This window comes from Corythoichthys intestinalis, chromosome 8 (assembly GCF_030265065.1).
Source record: "Corythoichthys intestinalis isolate RoL2023-P3 chromosome 8, ASM3026506v1, whole genome shotgun sequence".
Classification (NCBI taxonomy): domain Eukaryota; kingdom Metazoa; phylum Chordata; class Actinopteri; order Syngnathiformes; family Syngnathidae; genus Corythoichthys; species Corythoichthys intestinalis.
Window position 1 is genome coordinate 16,138,070 of NC_080402.1, and position 16,301 is coordinate 16,154,370.

At 38.8% G+C, this 16,301-nt stretch overlaps 1 protein-coding gene across 7 annotated transcripts in view; it reads right to left on the reverse strand.

The window, feature by feature from the left end:
* Positions 1-463: 463 nt before the first annotated feature.
* gcgrb (glucagon receptor b) overlaps positions 464-16,301 on the reverse strand; it is a 101,629-nt gene continuing 85,791 nt past the window's right edge. For all 7 annotated transcript variants that reach the window (XM_057843740.1, XM_057843741.1, XM_057843737.1 and 4 more), the window contains 5 exons: positions 13,195-13,264; positions 10,813-10,901; positions 10,447-10,591; positions 5,499-5,540; positions 464-5,206 (listed from right to left, as the gene is read on the reverse strand). In XM_057843740.1, the coding sequence (XP_057699723.1) occupies positions 4,787-5,206; positions 5,499-5,540; positions 10,447-10,591; positions 10,813-10,901; positions 13,195-13,264 (766 nt within the window). In that variant the 3' untranslated portion in view covers positions 464-4,786. The remainder of the gene's footprint in view (positions 5,207-5,498; positions 5,541-10,446; positions 10,592-10,812; positions 10,902-13,194; positions 13,265-16,301) is intronic.

The window sequence follows — 16,301 nt, forward strand, 5'->3', positions numbered from 1 at the left end:
TAAATACAATTAGAAAACGATTTAATTAAAAAATATATATATATATTAAAAAAAGGCATGGCCGATATTTTTTTTTGCCGATTCCGATACTTTGAAAATGACGTGATCGGACCCGATCGATCGGCATCTCTATTTACACCTGCAACCCTATCTTGTCTCCCCATATTACTACATTTGGGTCCACATAAACATTTCCCAAAATTTAAACTAAAAAGGGAAACTTCTTTTATGTCGTCATTCGGGAAAGGAAGGACCACTGGTTTAAAAGGGGTGTATAAGAAGCCATCCTAGGTAAAAGCTGTCTCCAAAGAACATTTTGAGACATCACCTTATATCTGCCAAAATCCCAAAATCGCCTTTTTTGACGGGAAGATTACCTCTAATGTGTAGTCTTATGAATACAAATGTTATAACTTGCCGATTCAGAAAAGAGAATACACTAGTTTTATGGACCACAACTCTTTTAATTTAAAAGCTCAGAGACACAATGCAGCACAAAAATTGCCTTCCATGTACTACTTGCCTCCTACTTTTGACATCTGAAGAAAAATAAATACAAACAAAAATACAAGATATCTATATTTACACTTTGTGACCAGCTAAGTGTGGCACTTGTGCGTCAGTGGAAGGAGAAAATATACAAATACACTTATGTAAATATGTGTGTATATGTATAACTGTGCTACTCTTTCAAAATAACTGCTAATGCAGCAACATGATGCATCGCCTCCCCTTACAATAAAGTCATTGTGTAAAGACCTTTGAGGCCATACATGCAATTATGTACATGCATGCTCTCTTTGTATTGACTGTTGAGCTGAAAACGTGAATGATGACGAAATAACGTGATGACAGTTAGCTAAAAATGCGTCGTTGTACAGCAACACAACAATGGGTTACATTGCTTTTCAGCGCTTACAACGGCAGCACATTATCATGCATTTGAGTGAAAATAATATTCTTGCAACTAGAGTTGTCCGATATTATCGGGTAGCCAATAATATTGGCTGATAAAAACATTTTAAAATGATATCGGATATTGTCGACATTGGTTTTGGGCAAATATGCAAACAGTAGTGCTGTCATGTCCACTCATTGTGTTTTTGGTTTCTTTGCCCTCTGCTGGCGCTTAGGTGTAATTAGTTTTGATAGGTTCCAGCTCTTTCTGCTGATGCATTCATATGTCAGTGCAATCTCTTTATAAATAGAGAGAGTTACTTGGACGAGCTAACGTCAGCAGCCAGTGTATCATCGCGGTTCTTGCCATCTCACCACCTTGTTTGTGCCTTATACAAGTATTGCTTGTAAGTTACAGTTTTTATTTGCTTTATACTCAAGAGTGTTGTGTAGTATATTAAAGATGTGTATATTTCGCTTTGTTTGCATTTGCGGTAAAATGTGGTTATATTAATTAATTGGTTGCAAGCTGGACTACCAGTTGCTTTTCAAATTGACACATAATGTTTATACTTAATATTATTTTTGTGACTTTATTTCATATTATTGACACAATGTTTTGTTTTTTACAGTTTTACAAAAAAAATATCAGTGCTCTTGTCAAGAGAAAGATGGCCACAGTAAAGCCAATTCAACTTTACTTCAGAGTCTGACTTTTCAGAGCCTGATTTGTTCGCTGTCTGTCAATTTGTGTACCCACACACACATAGAACAGAATACGTGCCTTATGGACATGTTGAACGATTACGATTCCACCTTTCGATTCCGGTTCCAAACGATTCTCGATTCTGATTCTTTTAATAGGCTGGGTAAACAATAAAATTGCAGTTTATATCAATTTCTTAACGTCTTGATTATTTTTTAAGTTCGCTTTCAATTAACTTTGGTCTTAATTTCTGGCAGGACTATTTTTAACTTGTACAGTATATTAATATCAGTCTTTAAACTTGAATATGATGAAGTTTCTTTCCACAGGAGTGCACTTTCACAAAGATGTTTATTTTTCAAAAGCTCATTTTGCCTATGTTTAGAGTGTCTTATGTTGCAGGCATTTATCGTATTACATTGTTTGTTTTAGGTGGTATTTCTACAAGTTAGGTAAGGGCTGATCATTTCTGTTTGTTTATTCTGTTACTTTGTTGTCATTTATAGGAAGCAACACGTTTTTTTGTGCTAAGCTAAATTAACCACTTCATTTGATTTGCTCATAATGGAGCTAGTCTTCATGTGGCTTGTTCTTCGTGGTGTTCAGCAGCTATTTTTTCCGGTCAGGGCATCAAAATTTGGAATCGAAATTTTAAAAACTCGAATGGTTCCGGGAGATCCGTAGTGTTACTCCCGAATCAAATCGATGCTCGATGCCCAACCCTACACTTGATCCATATAGCTGATGTTTGCACTATTTTGATTTCAACAATAAATATAGTAGTGCAATAAAGGCACATTTTACATAACTTTAGTTGAAATTGTTCTCTTATTTTTCACGGAATGTGTATTTGGAAAACCTTGATGTTGTTACATTTATCATTATGAAAGCATCCAGTGGGGCATAACAATACAATCAGTCATAATATGTTATGTCCATTACCGCATATATCGATTTTATATCAGTATCGGATTTTTTGGAGTTGGGCAATATCGTGATATGAAATAAAAAGTCATTATCGGACAACTCTACTCACAACACATCTAGATGCTGTAGCCTCCAAACACCTTTCATTACATTTCAAACACATTACAACCATATTTCACCACTGTACATTCACCGAAATAGAAATAAAACATGGAAACTCTAATAAGACTCTAGGATATTCATTTGGCTTTGGTCACTTGACAATAAAATCTATTAAACAACATAAACGCCATTATACTTTTGCGAACCAACAAGGAGAAGATGCTTTCAAGTGTTGCATGCTGTAGTTCACATTCAAAAGGCATTGATACTGCAAATGTCATGTATAAAATGTATGGTCCTTCTAAAAAAATTGCATATTGTGATAAAGTTCATTATTTTCTGTAATGTACTGATAACTTTCAGATATTTTAGATGCATTACACACAACTGAAATAGTTTAAGACTTTTACAGTTTTAATAATAATAATAATAATACAGTTTACAGTTTTAATGTTAATGATTTTGGCAAAAAAGAAAAACCAAAAATCCCTATCTCAAAATATTAGCATATCATGAAAAGGTACTCTAAAGAAGCTGCTAACTTCATGATCTGAATCAACAAATGAACTCAAAACCCCTGCGAAAGATTCCTGAGGCTTTTAAAACTCCCAGGCTGGTTCATTACTCAAAACCGCAATCATGTGCAAGACTGCCGACCTGACTGCTGTCCAGAAGGCCATTATTGACACCCTCAAGCAAGAGGCTAAGACACAGAAAGAAATTTCCGAGCGAATAGGCTTTTCCCAGAGTGCTGTATCAAGGCACCTCAGCAGGAAGTCTGTGGGAAGGAAAAAGTGTGGCAGGAAACGCTGCACAACCAGAAGAGGTGACCGCACCCTGAGAAAGATTGTGGAGAAGGGCCGATTCCAGACCTTGGGGGACCTGCAGAAACAGTGGACTGGGTCTGGAGTAGAAACATACAGAGCCACCGTGCACAGGCGTGTGCTGGAAATAGGCTACAGAACCGCATTCCCCAGGTCAAGCAACTTTTGAACCTGAAACAGAGGCAGAAGCGCGTGACCTGGGCTACAGACAAGCAGCACTGGACTGTTGCTCAGTGGTCCAAAGTACTTTTTTCAGATGAAAGCAAATTTAGCATGTCATTCGGAAATCAAGGAGCCAGAGTTTGGAAGACGACTGGGGAGAAAGAAATACCAAAATGCCTGAAGTCCAGTGTCAAGTACCCATAGTCAGTGATGGTCTGGGGTGCCATGTCAGCTGTTGGTGGTGGTCTACTGTGTTTTATCAAGGGCAGGGTCAATGCAACTAGCTATCAGGAGATTTTGGAGCACTTCATGCTTCCATCTGCTGAAAATCTTTATGGAGATGAAGATTTCATTTTTCAGCACGGCCTGGCACTTGCTCACAGTGCCAAAAACACTGGTAAACAGTTTACTGACCAAGGTATTACTGTGCTCAATTGGCCTGCCAACTCTTCTGACCTGAACCCCATAGAGAATCTGTGGGATATTGTGAAAAGGAAGTTGAGAGACACCAGACCCAACACTGTGGATGAGCTTAAGGCTGCTATCGAAGCATCCTGGGCCTCCGTAACACCTCAGCAGTGCCACAGGCTGATTGCCTCCATGCTACGCCGCATTGAAGCAGTCATTTCAGCAAAAGGATTCCCGACCAAGTATTGAGCGCATAGCTGATATAATTAATTGATGGTTGAATTTTTTTGTATTAAAAAACACTTTTTTTGTATTGGTCGGATGAAATATGCTGATTTTTTGGGGGGATAGGGATTTTTGTTTTTTCATTACATTTTTGCCAAAATCATCTTCATTAAAACAATAAAAGGGTTGAACTACTTCAGTTGTGTGTAATGAATCTTAACTATATGAAAGTCTAATGTTTTTCAGTACATTACAGAAAATAATAAACTTTATCACGATATACTAATTTTTTTTACAAGGACTAGTACATCAATTGCAACTAGAAGTCACACAACAGAAGCAGAATATCAACATTAAAAGTACACATCACACGCAAAAATATAGTCAAACATTGCACAGTACATTATTTTTGTTGGATTCGGCTGCCGATTGTAAATCCCGAGTGTATAATATCCCTAAGTTTTGCTTATATGTTTAAATTTGTTCAGTGCTTAAAAGCATCATTCTTGCTTATCTCTTAACATTGGCGCAGGACTTAGACATCAGTTTCTTCCCCTTCCGTCAGGTAAGCGTGGCAATGTATTCTTTCCTCTCGACATGTGTCCTTCAAGCTAGTGCTGCCATAGTTGGAGTCACCTTGTTGTGACACAAAGGAGAGGTGAAAGGCTTGTTTGTTGACATTCCCCATCTCGTTACTGTAGGACACCACCAATTGGCGGTTTTCGTCAGGAGGGGCGTGACTGGAGGAGCTGTTGTCAGCTTTTCTGAGTTGAGGCGTACCCAGTGACCCCCCACTTGGGTCAGTGGTGTTGTTGTCATGGAGATCAGGCAGGTTTCCTGTGGCAATGCTGCCACTTTTGATATGTGGCGTCTGGCTGTGGGTGTTGCGGTACTCCTCGTCAATGTCCTTACCCAGCTTCCACCGCTTCCACTTTTTCAGCATCTCTGACTGCACCTGCGGGGATAATGGGATTGCGGATAGCCGCCGGCAAAGAGCCATGTAAAGATGATGAGGGAGATTAAATAAGACACTCAAGTGGATGGATGTCTCTAGCCAAAGGATACATTTTGAATGTTTAGCCATCAGTAGAATGCCAATATGCTTGTTCATTTTAGTAGAGAAAGAGAAAGCAGAACAAAGCTTTTAGAGATAGAAAAAAACCCCCCAAAAAAAACAAGGACGCTGAAATAACACTGATGTCAATCATATGTACCTCAGGCCCCTGCTTTTGTATCAAACTCCTCACCTCTTTGTTGACAAAGCAGTACAAGATGGCAACAAGCAGTCCCTGTGGAGAAAAGTGGAGTTGATTGTTTAGAGTTGATTTCCCTTTGAATTGTAACAAATTCAACAATGGAAATGGTACATTCTACACTGTACATTCTCTTAACTCAAAGCTGTACTTGCATGTAAACATTTTCTTCCCATCTTTACCAGCTCAACTATAACTAGTGTTGCACCGATATCATTTTTTGGGCCGGATACCGATACAGATACCTGGCTGTGCAGTATAGGCCGATACCGATACCATTCCGATACTACTCTGTTAGCAAAAAAAAAAAAAAAAAAAAAAAATATATATATATATATATATATATATATATATATATATATATATATATATATATATATATATATATGCAACGATACAGTTAAGTCACGGTTCGGTACGATTTTTGATACAATTCAATACATTTAATGCTCTGAAACAGAAAATACAACTGTTATTATTATGTATTTTTTTTATTTGCTAACAAGCAAAAAATAACAGTGCCATCATATAAACAAGCATTTTAGTGCATAATATTTATGTGCTTACTTCTTACTGATTTGAAGAAATGTTGTATATAAGTGCTGAGAACAATCTTTACTGTTTGTAAAGTGGGGCACACTGTTGATTGCTGCAGCTCTCGTAGCAGCTATAGACCCTACCCACCGACGTCACAAAACCACATGCTCGCTGTATGATTCCGCCCACTTGTCCGTCATTTTGTCTCTGTATTAGCATTGGTTTCAATTGATCGAGGAATTTAAAATGCATTTCATGGAAGACCCGGTGCTTTCTGATGCCGTAAACTCACTGGATGTGTTGCATAAAAGGCGTTATGTGGAAAAGCTTCGTTCTATACAGTCGCCAGATCCATATTTGATGCCCAAATCGATGTTTTTCGACCCACTGTCTTCGCCCTGTCTGCCTGACATCTGCTACGCTGATATTTACAATTATCTTGTCCACACAAAATCAGCCTATTCTCACGAAAGTTTGAAAAACTTTAAGAGTTTGGAGGCTTATAAATACTTCGTTGCTGGTTGGGTGAAACAGGTCCTCGTCCACGAAAATTCGGCAGGAATCTATCTTGTGCTTGGAAAGGTGAGTTACGAAATTTTCAATTCAAAATCTTTTGTTCTTGCTAACATCCACTGTCAAGTCTAATGTATTTCATGTCATTTGTCAATGGAGCTAGGGCTTTTAATGTTTATATTGTTTAGCGATAGCACTCTCACTACATACATACGTGTATGTTGTCGGCGATTAGCCTAGCAATGATCTTAATTGTGGTTGTCAGCCCAAAACCCTCTAAATATATATTAAATGCATCTTACCAGATATAAAATGACTTCTACATAATCTGTGGTAATCGTTTGGAGCCCAGTTTTCTCGTCGAATTGCAGCAGCCCATCTCGCTCTCTCCTCTCCGTGTCTCTCGGAATCCGATTGAACTTCAAGTCTCTCCGTCTATCTTCTCTGTTATTGCAACCGACCGCCACACACGCCTTCACCATTTTGATTATTAATGTTAACGAGCAGAAAAACACGCCGTAAATAGGAGGAATGTACGTAGCCGTAACAGGTCAACACGATGTGTTGACGGACAATTGGGCAGCACCAGTCAGGAGAGCGGAGTTTTGACGTCACGTGGGTAGGGTCTATATTTACCATATAAGCAAAACATCCTATTTCTGGTCCGAGTCCATCTGTAACATGTACTGAATTAACAGTATTTGCAGCATTATCTATAGTCACTGGTATGGATTGATTTGGCCTGCTAAACTTCCATTCAGTCATGGCGCTTTCTATTTCATCAATGTAGTATATGGACTACGCGTCGCTCTGGGCTCACGCAACTAATGGCATGGGATCTAATGTAGCACATATAGGTTGCTATTTGATGATATCTAGTGTGTGCGCGCGAGAGTTGGCATGGGATCTAACATAAGACATCTTCGTTGCTATTTGATGATATCTAGTGTGCGCGGTGCGCCGCTCGAGTGTTTTCTGGTCACAGAAGTGACTTCTGCTCATTACTGCACAACACCATCATATGATAGTCGACTTTCATAAACAGGACGAGTTTGAAGTACGGCGCTCTTAATTTGCCACTCATTGTTCATCATGAAACCATGAGTTTGCTTAGTCTCCCACGATCTTAACCTTTCTAATCCTATCGGCGCAACAACAGTTAGCGTTAGCTAACGCATGCTAATCGTTTGTGAATGCCATGTTAGATGAGCAGTGTAACATCGCATACATCCGTAGTATTGAAGATGAAGGTGTAAATTTCGTTTGGTAATTTCGGGACAAAGACATACATATGTCATGAGTTGGGAAGTTAGCTCACATGGGGAGGACAGTATATTTACGTTCAAGTGATGCCAGTAGATGGTATCGGCGCCCTAAATGTTGGTACTCGTCGATACCGATACCACCAATTTGGGCCGGATCGGCGCCCCCTACCGATATTGGTATCGGTATCGGTGCAACTTTAACTATATCATTTCATTATCCAATCCTATGCTGTATATCACAGGTGGAAACTCAAGGCCCGGGGGCCAGATCTGGTCTGCCACATCATTTTGTGAGCCTGCAATGGCAATTCATATGTATCGACTGCGTGTTTCATGCTAAAACACAGTAGCTATTAGGAGTGGGAACCTCTTGGTACCTCACGATACAATACGATTTGCGATACAAAGCTCACGATAACGATGATCTGACGATATAGCGATATAACGATTTTTGATACATTGGCCGGGAAATCATTCTAGGATATTCTACAAAAACTAATAAACAAAAAAACAAGCTCTTGCTGTGAATTGGAATGAGTTTATCACTATTAGACGTCCAATCCATTTGAACTGGGAGGGTGGCAGCGAATGAACGAATGTTCATTTGCTGCCATCCCTCCCACTTCAAACGGATTGAACGTCGATGGCTGTCAGTGGTAGCCAATGCCAGGCAATGAATAATTTTGGGCCATTTAAGGTCATTTACCTGTTGATTTTCAGTTACTTCCTGTTGATTTTGGGGTATTTTGGGTCACTTGCTGTTTATTTTGCGTTACAGAACAGGAAGTGACCTGGGAATCACCCAAATGACTAGGCACTGACTCAAACTCAACAGGAAATTACCTGTAAATGCCCTAAAATGAAAAGCAAGTGACCTGTAAATGCCCCGAAAATCGGACCGAATGACTGTGAATGCTCTGGTTTTGAATGAACCAGAGCATTTTTTTTTTTTTTTTTTTTTTTTTTAAATTGACACCTTTTTAAAACGATATTTCGATTCTTGACAGGAGCATATCAATAACCTTTTGGGGTACAAATCATCACAATATATCACCATTTCGATATTTTGTCACACCCCCAAGTAGCAATATTTAAAATTGCTGTGACTTTTTTTTTTTTTTAAATGGGAATGGTGCATAACCATAATTACGATGGGGCCACAACAAAGAGTTGGACAGGACACCTCTGCTACAGTACGTACTTTTGTTGCACGATCATACATTTTTTAACCAATATCAATAATTTCCTCCCCATTCCAGCCAATAACCGGTAATCGATAGCCGATAATCATGTCAAGCTGATAATTCTATTAAAAGATATATATACAATTTTAAAGTATACACAAGAATAAATGTTATTGTGCAAAAATTGAATTCATCGCTACTTTTTCTACATAAAATGTGAACAAGTAGTAAATTCCAACATCTAAACAATGACAGATTGTATGACAACGTTTAATGGCAAGCTTTTGACAACAATAACTTAGAGTAAATACATAAGGTACACAAAAATGCCTTTAAAAATAGGCCATTGTTAACACATACAATATAATATTACTATGCTGCAAAAACAAACTTCCTTAAAACTAGTTAAATTCCCTTGTTTTCGGTGTAAATCTATTGGAAATGAGTGAAATCATCTGCCAGTGCTTCAAGTAAATTTCACTCGGACTTTTTGAAATAAGAAAAATAGCTAAGTGAAAATAAGCTTAACAACCTTATTTTAAGCAATAAATTATTGCATTTAATCTTAAAAACAGATTTTTTTTTTGTCACAAATGTTCTTTATTCAAGAATAGATATGGTTTAAAATATTATTTGAAAGCAATTTTTTCTTGGTTTAGTTGAAAAATGACCAATTTTTAAATGTATCGGACACATCCGAAAACTAGCGGCAATCGAGATGAGGTAGCGGGGCTCCAATGCGGTAAAATCAGCCGAAACCCCATGTTCTCAACGGCGGTGAACGGCTAGTCAGGCTATAAACTGCATTATGTTTTCATCCAGGTCTTTGGCTCCCTGATCACTTCAGTAAAAACGTCTCTGCTTGTCAAAAGCGTCCCTGATGGTCACAGGCCCCGCATCTTTGCATTTGTTTATTTATTAGGTTTAGCCTTCGTGCTAGCGGAAGCCTCGTATTTGTTCCACAAATCTTTGTGATGCAGCTTTATATGGCTAATCAGGTTAGTGGTGTTGAAAGAGGACACTTTCTTTCCGCTTTGTGGAACTTCTGCTCTGCATATTTTGCAGAAGACGAGCGCGTCATTTGTTGCACACACGGAAACATTAACCAACGCTGGTGACACAGCCGCCATGATATCCAAATTCTTCAACCATGTCGTGTGATGCGTCACTCATGCGACAGAGGCTTTAGAGGGAGGAGGGGTTGAGGCGGCGGTGCAGAACTGGACAAAACTGCGTCGATTGCGCACATTTGGAGGCTATATCAAATATATAATTATCGGATTGCATTATCGGTTAATTTTTTTTATCTGGATTATCTGTGTGAAGTTATAATTGCCATTATTGGCCGATAATCATCGGTAACCGATATTATCCTGCATTTTTAGTACATACTCTGGCATCTGCCTAAGAGACAAGTCAGGGAGCATTTTAATGACTTCTGACCTGAAAGGAGTTGAACAGAAGGTCAACGAAGAGCCGAATCAGGCGCAACATGGAACCTTTTGGGACGGCTTCATCAATGACAAAGGTGAAGAGAATTGCGTGAATCCCCAGCAGAGGGATAAGAGTTAGAGTTGATTTTGCCAATCTGGACCAAAATACAAACATAGACATTGGCAAATGGATTACTACAAGTACTCCAGTGAAAATGATAGTATCAATTGCCGTAGTGACTGCAGTAATATGGTATAGCGTGATAACTTAATACTACCACTTGGTTAAAAACAACAACAACAACAAAAAATCAGCAATATATATAGTCTATTATTGCATGCATGATACAAATAAACTAAAAGAAATAGGTGTAACCTGAACTTGTAGTCAGTGTATCTCATCTGATGAGCTCTGAGTTTAGACATCAAGATTTTGATGATTCGTATGAAAATGAAAAAATTGATCTGTAATGGGAGGAGACATTAATTATAACTAGTTTACATTCCCTTGATTTTATAGTACTTAGTCAAAGCACTCCCTGCCAGATATGGTCAAGTCTCACACACAAGTAAGAACACAAACAAACATTCAAACACACACCCACTAGCACACACAGTGGTGATCAAGTGCAGACCCCTCTCTAATTACAGAGTACATCATATAATACCACGCTCATGATATTACTGTTGTGTTCCACTTGTCTCAAGTGTGTACGTCTGTTGGGGTGTGTAGAGCTGTTTGTATGAATCTAAGCGTGTGAACAATAAATGTTTATCAGTTGTGTTTTTGCATGAATTTGAACTAATAAAAACTACAACATTTTTCCAAAGTATAAACCAAAAAAAATCTCTGTTACAGCCATAGGGTGAGTGTGAGTGCATGTGTTTATACACTCATGCACTCACACTCAAAAATGCACATAAATTTGTTTTTATGTATCACAACCTTATGCAGTACTGTTAAGCATTTGTGGTTTTGCTCGAGAACACAAATTGATCTTAATGAGCATACGATCAATATGTTCAGTATGTTTTTTTTATGCCATTATTTGTCTCAATGAAAACTGTGTATGGGTGAATCTACCCCCCCACACCATTTCTATAGGTAAATTACATTTAAGTAAAAAAAATTATAATCCTGTTCAATAAGTTATTATCTGCATTAGAGCTGAAACGAATACTCGAGCAACTCAAGTAACTCGAGTTTAAAAACTGATCCGAGTAATTTTATTCATCTCCAGTAATCGTTTATTTTGACAGCTCTAAGCATCACGTTTTGCTCGGACTACTTTTAATGCGGGACAACGCGCTGATGTCACGTGCGTAGAGGAAGACAAAAAAAAAAACTTACTGCAGCCGACAGCCGCTACAAACGACGCCGACGTTGCTAAACACTAGCCCGCACGATGCTACGTTGGTAGCAGGTAGCGTCTGATGAGTCTCATAGAGATCACATGTATGTTGAACTAGATGCGAAAGACAGACTCGGCCGCATCTTGGCAGGCTTAGCAAACAGCCGCCATCTTAAAGCAGTAGAGCGCTAAGCGCTAATAAAGAGCGCTAAGCGCTAATAAATAAGATTATCGTTACTGTCACTAGCTCAAGTAACGTTAGCCCTGCGGAGGGTTAAGTTTCTATTAATTATGACCACTTTCGATCCGTGGCTAACGTGTCTTACATACAGGCTTTGACATAACATAGCGTTGTGGAGTGATGAGGGTGTAAAATAAAAACTCAATAATGCTAACTATCAATTTTAGCTCAGTAGTCATTGCTGGATAAAACACCAAGTAGCACTGGTCCCTAATGTGCTCCAATACAGCCTGTATCATACATTTATTTTGAACAATGCAAAAACTCAAAATCCTATCAAGGGCTTACAGTTTAGACTAACTTAAAACTTAACTAGAACTTAAAAATGGCTTGACACAAATAGAAATTCAATTGAAACACGTGGGAAAAAATCCTAACTTTTAAGTAATGTGTTATCAAGTGTAACGGCATTTTTAGGTATATACAGTGGGGAGAACAAGTATTTGACACACTGCCAATGGGAAAACCCTACATATATATATTTTTTAATAAGATCTAAAGGTTTTTTCGAGTGAAAGCAGTGAATTAGTCTTTTTTTATTCTAGTTACATCTGAGATGCAATTGTTGGCTGTTTTCAACAATATACAGTACATCGAAAATAAAGACATTGATTGACTGAAAATGGTTCAAGATTAGATGAAATATCTTGTTTTCTCATGTATATTTATAATTGCTCCCACCTAAAAATATATTTGTTTTATCTGATTACTCGATTAATCAATAGAATTTTCAGTCGATTACTCGATTACTAAAATATTCGATAGCTGCAGCCCTAATCTGCATGCATATTTGATATCATTTGCAAGGTGGCGTCATTTGTGCAAATCTTCAGCTATCCTATATTGACACATGGCTGCAACATCGTAAAAATACAGTTTATTCCTGCACTTGAATGCATAAATTAACTAATAATAAAAATTAATAATTAATAAATCAACTCATATACAGTCATTAGTTTAGAAACTACATCACATGATAATTATAGTAATTGCATTGTAATTTTTTAGAGTAGTTGTGTTCTCTGAAGGCCATTTGCTGGTCCAAACAATTCAATGACATGAATTTAAAAACATATTTACAGTGTTTACTTGCCACATATACTGGATTCACATTTAGAAAAATCACCACACATACACAGACATACAAAGAGGACAATAGACTTACCAAGTAAGAAACAAGTATTGGGCAACGGATTATCCACCAGTATCCCATATTAGTATTTCTCTCCCAGCATCTACACAAACATACAAGCAGTGTTTTAATCTTACTTTAAAAGGGTAATTAGTTAAAGTTACAAAATACTTCTCTCAAAAATTAATTGAGGATACTCAGTTACCTCATTGTAAGAGTAATTAGTCACTAAGCAAAGTAAATGACGTTACTTTTCATGTTCTACACCTTATCTCATTATACGTTCTACAACATCTTTCATATAAAATGTTTATATTAACTGATTGAATTAAACTGATTTTTTTTCATTCCCTCAAAAAATAAAAAACTTAGTTCACACTTTAATTTTTTAAAATTTCACCGATATAAGAGTGTAAGGGTATACAAACTTTAACTTTTAAAAGCCTTTTTGTTTTTGCTGCTGTACTGAATCCGCACCAAACCCTGATCTCCGTACTGAAGGGAAAAGGTACCGTTCTCGCACACACCATATAATTGTTTGCATTAGTATAACAAATTCATTTAACTATAGTTTAGGCAGACTCCACTCAGTGGCCTTGAACACAGTAAAATGAATCACCTTATCGGCGCTCATGAGGGGGAAAAGGAAAAATGGTACCGTTTCTCGTAGGCACCGTCTAACTGTTTGCATTACTCAAACACACATAATATAATCAATCAGGGAATTGTATCATTTCACATATTCACTGTAGGACTGCACCACTCTAACACACGTAATGTAAAATAATTAGCACACCATAGTTTAAAGAAAAAGAATAGATACACAACACCATCTTATTACAGAAGCCTAAAACGTGTGCGCCATGAGCAAGATTGACGCACCAAACTCTGGCAATCAGTCCTCCCGACAAACGAACAAGGACAAAGACCAGCGCGTTTTGTCCTAAAACAAGTAGTGCCAGCCCGGATAATAAAGTTGATAGCAGGCGCTTGTGACGTCAAGACCAGTCGGTCGCTGAGGCAACCACATCCCATCCACGCACGAACCTAAACAGCCCGAAACCAGCCAGAGAGGGATGATCCCAAAGCAACGCCTGGACACACCTCCAGCTGGCCCACGGACTTAAAAAACACTGGACAATGAGATAAGACAGATTTTGCTGCTCAGAAACATGTAGCCTTGTTTTGGATCCAGAATTGTCCCTCCGTCGTCTGTTTTTGCCTTGTTTTTGACCATTGTCGACGAATAAATTGTCAACCTGCTTTCGGCGAGTCTTTTTCAAACTTTTGGAACATGGGTACAAAGGGTTAATATCAGAGATGAACGCGCGAAGTTCCGCCTTCCCGGTTGGCGCACGCGAGGCAGCATCGGCCGAGTGGCACTTGTTTTGGCTGTCGCTGTTTCCGTGCGGCTTGACTGGGGAGGCGAATTTCAACAGTACCGAGGTACGTACCGAACCATGACTTGCGTGTATCGTCACACCCCTAATATACATTCATTCATTCATTCATTTTCCATGCCGCTTTTCCTCACGAGTGTCGCGGAGGTGCTGGAGCCTATCCCAGCTAACTCGGGGCAGTAGGCAGGGGAGACCCTGAACTGGTTGCCAGCCAATTGCAGGGCACAAGGAGACATACAACCATTCACACACACACTCATACCTACGGGCAATTTTAGAGTGTTCAATCAGCCTACCATGCATGTTTTTGGGATTTGGGAGGAAACTGGAGTTCCCGGAGGAAACCCACGCAGGCACGGGGAGAACATGCAAACTCCACACAGGAAGGCCGAAGCCCGGGATTGAACCCTTGATCTTAGAACTGTGAGGCAGACGTGCTAACCACTCAGCCACCGTGCCGCCCCCTAATATACAGTATATAGATAATATTTTTCAATACGCAGGTGAGCCTCTGAATCTCCTGCCTCTTTTGTCTTTGTCCTCATTGTTTTGATTAAATAATATCACACAAAGTTCATGGCTACATCATTCAAGAAAGATTTAGGAAAGGTGACTATTTTTGGTACCATAAAAAAAAACATACAGTTTATAATATTGTACTGTAGCGTCTACAAGGACAATGCCAACTTGTTGATGATAATGCACATTCAGCGGGAAAACAGTACATTATTTTCAATTAATTGCACCCACCTGGACGCCACAAACTGTCTATAAAAAGTTTCCCGAGAGTTTAAATGCCGCTCGCCACGCTAAATGCTAATGCTAACGAGAATGCAAATGCAATGCTAATGCTCCGGGCCACCTAGCCAATCATTGTTGCGTTTGCAACAGCGTCACCACCCCCTTCTACTCTTCCCCCCTCCCGCTCTGCTCTCTCCCAGGCAGCTGTGACAAAATCAGACAACACGCGCTTCCTTTAACCAAATTGTAGTAACGCGCCCCTTAAAATCCTCAGTAACGGTAACAGTGTTGGAAAGATGGGAAAGTTATTGATTAGATTACTCACTACTGAAAAAAAAATAAAAAAAACGCTGTTCGAAACGCCATTATTAACTAGAAACTGCAATTTCAGGAGAAAATTGATGGGGCTTTGCTGTGGTAGATACAGATCTATCAGGTCACTTCCTGTTGATTTGGGAACATTTGGGGGACAATTCCTGTTGATAGCAGGTCACTTCCTATTGATTTTGGGACCTTTCGGGGAACATGTCCTGTTCATATCATAGTTTTTGTTTATTTGGGGACATTTCAGGGACACGTCCTGTTGCATGGCTCTAAATGACATGGACTTACTCTCTATGGCTGTCAGTTGAATGTCAATGGGTTGTAATGGCAGGTTTTTGGTCAAAAATCACAACCACATAGGTTTTTCTGCCATTGAAAATGAATGGCAAATTTGGACATACATGGCCATCAATGGAATGGACGTGCATGGCTGTCAATGGCATCAACTTACTTGGGAACCAGTTGAATCTCAATGGGCTGTCATGCTCCATGGTCACAAATCACAAGGACTTATGTTTACCTTCCATTGAAAATGAATGGAAAATTTGGACTTGCAGTACATGGCTGTCAACGGTTTCCAATTAGAAATGAATGGGACAGTATTTGGCAAATTTTGTGGAACGTTTTTTTCCAAATTCTCTATAAAAAGTTTTATGCCTCTTACTGCCCTGGCAT